Below are 6,708 nucleotides of genomic sequence, written 5' to 3' on the forward strand. Positions count from 1 at the left end.
TCTTGACTATTCACTCTACTGATCCCACCCTAACTCTGGGGTGTCATTTTTTTATGTTTTTCCATCTATGAATCCTTTTCCTTTCCCTGTCAAATTTATTTTATTTAATTTTAATTTTTTTAATTTTTACAAGCTACATTTTGATTCATTGTATGTAAATGGGGTACAAATTTTGATTTCTAAGGTTGTACGCAACGTAGATTCACACCATTCATGTAATCACACGTTTTTATAGGGTAATATTGTCTGTCTCATTCTACTATCTTTTCTTCCCCCAACCCCTACCACCCCATTTTCCTCTAAACCCTCCAAAGTTTTCTCATTCTTCTTTCCCCCCTGCCACCCACCCACTTCATTATGTATCATCATCCACGATCAGAGAAAATATTCCATCCTTGGTTTTTTGGAATTGTTCTATTTAAATTAGCATGATATTCTCTAACTCCATCCATTTACCAGCAAGTGACATAATTTTATTCTTTATGGCAGAGTAATATTCCATTGTGTATATATAGCACAGTTTCTTTATCCATTCATCAAATGAAGGGCATCTTGGTTGGTTCCACAATCTAACTATTGTGAATTGAGCAACTTCTTGACTCATGCCCCAGATCTCTGTTTGGTACCTATCATGTATCATTTCATAGCACCCTTTCTGTCTTACTCTTTCTAATACTCAGCAGTAATTTTTTACTCCTTTCTGAGAGCCTCTCAATTGATTTTAAGTTTAGAAAGGAAGAAGCTAATTGTACATTAAGTCACACCAGAAACCCACCAATATATATTCCTTGGAAGCAAAATTATGTTTATTAATGAGTGAAGGAAGAATTGCATGAAAAATACTTAATACTGTAATTTCTTTGTGTGTAGAAAGATCTATGTGTTATGAAAAACAACTTTTAATAATGAAATATAACCACAAAGAAAAAAAATTATAAGCAGCTCACATTTGTAGAATAATAAGGTCCTCCTGAGGGAATACCAAGGTAAACACTTTTCACATATTGTGAAACTCAGTTCCATATTCATTCCCATTCCTCAGTTTAAGTGAAGGTTAGACAAATTTTTGTTTTCATTTAGAGGACAATTGAGAATTCTCTTCAGAATTCTCCTCTGAAGAAAATAAAGGCAGAAAAATTTCCTGTAATCTCATAGATAGAAAATCATTTTTAGAGTACATTTTATTGAATTCACTTCTGTGATTTGTACTTTTTAAAATTTATTCAATATGTAATCAGGTTCCAAACATTGTGCAACTTGTGAAAAATATTGGCAGCCAGTGGGCAAGTGCTTTATGGGTTATAACTGCACTTTTAGTAAATAGGAATTCCGGAGTGACATTAAAGCACTTTTGTTTACCTCGTCACTCTTTCTAATGGGTTATCAGCAGGCAATGATATGAAAAATACCCTGTTTCTAAAGACTAAAAGGAATCTTAGAAACATAGGTGAATCTTTCTTACCACTTGTAAAGTACATGAATAACCCAAAGAACTTAGACACCATAATATTAAAAATATATGATCATCCATTCTGACTTATAAAATAATAATGAATAATGATAAAATATCTTAATTTTAGTAATAGATAATCAAATAGTATTATAATATGCTAAGTACAGTCCTCTTCTCAAAAATTGTAACAAGTAAAATTATTGCTGTCAGTATAAGACTGGAGCTAAGTGGATGGTCCAGAAAATCAGTAATATTCTGGTTACTGGATCATCAGTACATCTGTTCTGATAACTTCCCATTTCTGTCAGGAACAATAGCAGTGTTTACATGATTTAGTGTGATAGACAAAATTGATCAATACCAGTGTTTTTTTGACATCTATAACACTATAAATCCATAAAAACAGATAAAGTAAGGAAAAACAGGATGAGATTTGGTAGAAACTTGTAATATGTGTAAATCATCCGGAGTTAGGTTGTCTCCATTTTCTGAACCTATTTCTACTTCTTTCAAAGCAGAGTTTATGAATAACAATTTTTATTTTCATGGTCTTCTAACATATTTTGCTGAGATATTACAAAATGTTCATTCATCCTTTCCTCTCTTGAATCAATGTTGGGATTTAGGCACATTCATTTATCAAATAATTTTTCTGCTAAACAATTTTCTGATGGCATTTTCCATTTGAGCATTTCTCAAAGTGTAAATCACAGGATTTAATATGGGAGTTATCATGGTATAGAATACAGCAACTGCTTTATCAATGGATAAATTAATTGGAGGTCTCATGTACACAAATATGCAGGGAACAAAGAATAAAATGACCACCATAATGTGGGAGACCCAGGTGGACAGGGCCTTGCACCTACTCTCCATGCTCTGTGTTTTCAGGGAGCGCAGGATGACCACATAGGAGAACAGCAGGAGGAGGAAGTTTAACAAGCAGATGAACCCACTGTTGGCAGCAATGAAGAGCCCCAGAGTGTGGGTATCAGTGCAGGCCAGAGTGAGCAAAGTGTTCAGATCACACATAAAGTGATCTATGACATTAGGACCACAGAAGGGTAGTGGGAAGATGAAGAGCAGCTGGATGGTTGCATGGAAAAATCCTCCCACCCACGACACTCCCACTAGCAGGATGCACACTGTCCAGTTCATGATGGTTGCATAGTGCAAGGGCTTGCAGATGGCCACGTAGCAGTCATTGGCCATCACTGTGAGCAGAATTATCTCAGCACCTGCAAAGAAATGTTCCCCGAAGACTTGGGCCATGCATTCATTGAATAGGATGGTCTTCTTTTCATGGAGTGAATCCATGATCAGTTTAGGAGTATTGACAGAGGCATAGCAGGCATCAATAAAGGAGAGATAAGCCAGGAAAAAGTACATAGGGGACCCCAAGAGTGAGCTGGCAATGATGTTTATCAACATAAGCACATTTCCTGCCATAGAGATGATGTAGATGAGCAAAAACACAACAAATATAATTTTCTGCATCTTTGGGTTTTGTGTAAGTCCCAGAAGAACAAACACTGTCACATTGTATACTCCATGTGTTTCATGTGGCAGTTTATTATATTACCTGGAAAGGTTGACAGAACCTTGGATTTATTCAACTTTTCCATTCTAATAAATATTAAATGCCTGAATTCCACTGAGTTGTGAAATCTTAAGAAATTTGTATGTTTTTCTGGTATCATTTGTTTTTAGATGGAACAAAGGACTCTGAATTCCTAAGGATTCTCAAATTGCTCCTGGGTGAATAGTATAAAAAAAGTACTATATACTTTTGTAAACTGGATGATTGGTATCTTAGTACACTTACGCATCTGGAATGAGTTTCACCCTGAAATGAAATAATGGATTTCATACACCAGTAGTAGCTTAGCCCAAAAAGGGAGGTAGAATGAATCTGCTAGATATCTACTTAAAGGTAAAGAATCTTGCACCTGATCAGGTTTTTCAAGATGGCAGACTAGAGGGTGGCTGCATTTCATGTTGCTCCAGGACTCAAGATTCAAAAGAGGAGATAGTGAGTGACTTGGGACAAACTCAAAGCCGCCGGGTGAGCTTCTCCCATTGGAGAGGCGTCCCGGATGGGGCAGTAGCCCCGGAATGCAGAGAACTTTGTGAAGTAGAGTGGCTCCGTGAGATGCCCCTCCCCCCGCTGGAGCAGTAAACACGGACAGCAAAGCAGAGCGAAAAATCGGTGGAGTGAAAGTTCCAGGATTGCGGGCAGCTTCTCTAAGGAGGGACAAACTAAGGAGACTCGTCTGCGAAGGGTGAGGCTCCCAGGCCCAAAAGGTAGGTCCAGACCTCTGGGAACGTTGCCTGGGAAGGCTGCCCTGCCCAGGCGGCAAGACACCCCTCCCCCCACTGGAGCAGTGAACTTGGAAAGTGGGGAACTTTGCAGAGCAGGCCCCGCTGCAAACCGCTTGGTTTTGTAGCAATCTGCTGGGGCTCCGGCGGCTGCCAGAGAAAGAGTTGGGTGGCAAGCTATTTGGACTCAGCAACTGCCTGGACAATGGGGAGGGGGCTGTCCTGAGGAGGTGGAGGTGCACAGTGAGTTGCTTGGTCTCCAAGCGCCCACACAGAACACCGGGTGGCTGCCTGGAGGAAGAGATGAGCAGCGGGTCACTGGGGCTTGGAGCATATGTACGAGGCTCCAAGTAACTGCCCAGAGGAGGGGTTGCATAGCCAGGCGATTAGGTGCAAAGCACGGTCCGGTCTGGGGACCTAGGCACCTTTTCTTGAAAGAGCTACACAGAGACAAGCCGAGGGGCAGAGCGAAGGTTCCAGGACTACGGGAAGCTTCTCTGAGGAGGAGCTAGCTAAAGAGACTCGTCTGCAAAGGGCAGGGCTCCCAGGCCCAGGAGGTAGGTCCAGGCCCCTGGGAACGTTGCCTGGGAAGGCTGCCCTGCCCAGGTGGTAGTTGTGGACTGAGGGGAACCTCTAGGAGAGGAACTGACCAGCAAGACCTCCCCACCGGGTGAGTCTTCCCCGCTGGGTGAGGTTTTCCCACAAGGATGGTAAAACCAGAGACACAAGCCCAAACAGGCCTTGCCTCAGCCTGCAGCCTAGTCCCCTTTAGATGACCATTGGTCAACAAGTAGAGGCACCTCTGCCCACTAGCAGGGAATATACCCCACCTGAAGACCACCACCCCTAGAGAGGCAGCTTCCTATGGGAACACCGCAGTATCAACTTCCTCTAAGACTTCAGGCTACTGAAGGATAAGAGGGGATACACTAGCAATCTTCAGGGACATTATAAGTCAATAGAGGAAATCTGCAACATCTCAGCAGTCCACTGATACCTGAACGACATGAGAAAACAAGGGAAGAAAATGCCTCAAACAAATCTGGATGTTACATCAATAAAATCCAATGACAGCATGGCAGAAGAAATGTCAGAAAGGGAGTTCAGAATGTACATAATCAACATGATAAGGGAAGCAAACGATGAAATGAAAGAGCAAATGCAGGCATTGAATGAACGCACCAATAGACAGTTAAAAGAGCAAATACAGGAAGCAAAAGACCATTTCAATAAAGAGTTAGAGATAATGAAAAAAAACCAAACAGAAATCCTTGAAATGAAGGAAACAATAATCCAAATTAAGAACTCCATAGAAAGCACAACCAATAGGATAGAACACCTGGAAGACAGAACCTCAGATATGGAAGACAAAATATTTAACCTCGAAAACAAAGTCGAACAAACACAGAAGATGGTAAGAAATCATGAACAGAATCTCTAAGAACTATGGGATATCATGAATAGGCCAAATTTGAGAATTATTGGGATTGAAGAAGGCTTAGAGAAACAAACCAAAGTAATGAACAACCTATTCAATGAGATAATTTCAGAAAATTTCCCAAATCTGAAGAATGAAATGGAAAATCAAGTTCAAGAGGCTTATAGGACTCCAAATACACAAAATTACAACAGACCCACACCAAGGCACATTATAATGAAAATACCTAACATAAAAAATAAAGACAGAATCTTAAAGGCTGTGAGAGAAAAGAACTAAATTACATTCAGGGGGAAACCAATATGGATATCAGCAGATTTTTCAATCCAGACCTTAAAAGCTAGACGGACCTGGAATAACATTTTTCAATCCCTAAAAGAAAATGGATGCCAACCAAGAATCTTATACCCAGCAAAACTTACCTTCAGATTTGACGACGAAATAAGATTCTTCCATGGTAAACAAAAGCTAAAAGAATATACAAAAAGAAAGCCAGCATTACAGAACATTCTCAGCAAAATATTCCATGAAGAAGAGATGAAAAGCAAAGAAGCAAATCAGCAAAGGGAGGAGCTATCCTAAATGAACTCTCAAATAAAGAGGAACCAAGTCGTGTCAAAAATAAACAAATAAATGAATAAAATGAGTCAAATGACTGGGAATACAAATCATATCTCAATAATAACCCTGAATGTTAATGGCCTGAATTCATCAATCAAAAGATATAGACTGGCAGATTGGATAAAAAAGAAAGATCCAACAATATGTTGCCTGCAAGAGACTCATCTCTTAGAAAGAGATATCCAAAGACTAAAAGTGAAAGGATGGGAAAAAACTTACCATGCACATGGACCCAGCAAAAAACCTGGGGTATCCATCCTCATTTCAGATAAAGTGAACTTCAAGCCAAAGTTAATCAGAAGGGATAAAGAAGGACACTTCATACTGCTTAAGGGAACCATAAATCAGCAAGACATAACAATCATAAATATCTATGCCCCAAACAGTGGCTCACCCATATATGTCAAACAAATCCTTCTCAATCTCAGAAACCAAATAGACCAAAATACAATAATACTAGGTGATTTTAAAACGCCCCTCTCACCACTGGACAGATCTTCCAAACAAAAATTGAACAAAGAAACCATAGATCTCAATAACACAATCAATAATTTAGACTTAACAGACATTTATAGAATATACCATCCAACGAAGAGTGAATACACTTTCTTCTCAGCAGCACATGGATCCTTCTCTAAAATAGACCATATTTTATGCCACAAAGCTAATGTTAGCAAATACAAGAAGATAGAGACACTTCCTTGTATTTTATCAGATCATAATGGATTGAAACTACAAATAAATGAAAGAGTAAAAAACAGAAATTACTCCAACACCTGGAGATTAAACAATATGCTATTATATGATGAATATAACAGAAGATATTAGGAAGGAAATTAAAAAATTCTTAGAGGTAAACAAGAACAAAGAAACATCA

At 39.2% G+C, this 6,708-nt stretch overlaps 1 protein-coding gene across 1 annotated transcript; it reads right to left on the reverse strand.

Moving 5' to 3' along the window:
• Positions 1–2,092: 2,092 nt before the first annotated feature.
• LOC124959189 (olfactory receptor 4C13-like) lies at positions 2,093–3,282 on the reverse strand. Its single transcript, XM_047517792.1, has 2 exons — positions 3,279–3,282; positions 2,093–3,000 (listed from the first exon to the last, which is right to left on the reverse strand). Exons 1-2 carry the CDS (start codon positions 3,280–3,282, stop codon positions 2,093–2,095), a joined length of 912 nt encoding a protein of 303 aa, XP_047373748.1.
• Positions 3,283–6,708: the final 3,426 nt, after the last annotated feature.

The sequence above is a fragment of the Sciurus carolinensis genome, chromosome 11 (genome assembly GCF_902686445.1).
Source record: "Sciurus carolinensis chromosome 11, mSciCar1.2, whole genome shotgun sequence".
Lineage (NCBI taxonomy): Eukaryota > Metazoa > Chordata > Mammalia > Rodentia > Sciuridae > Sciurus > Sciurus carolinensis.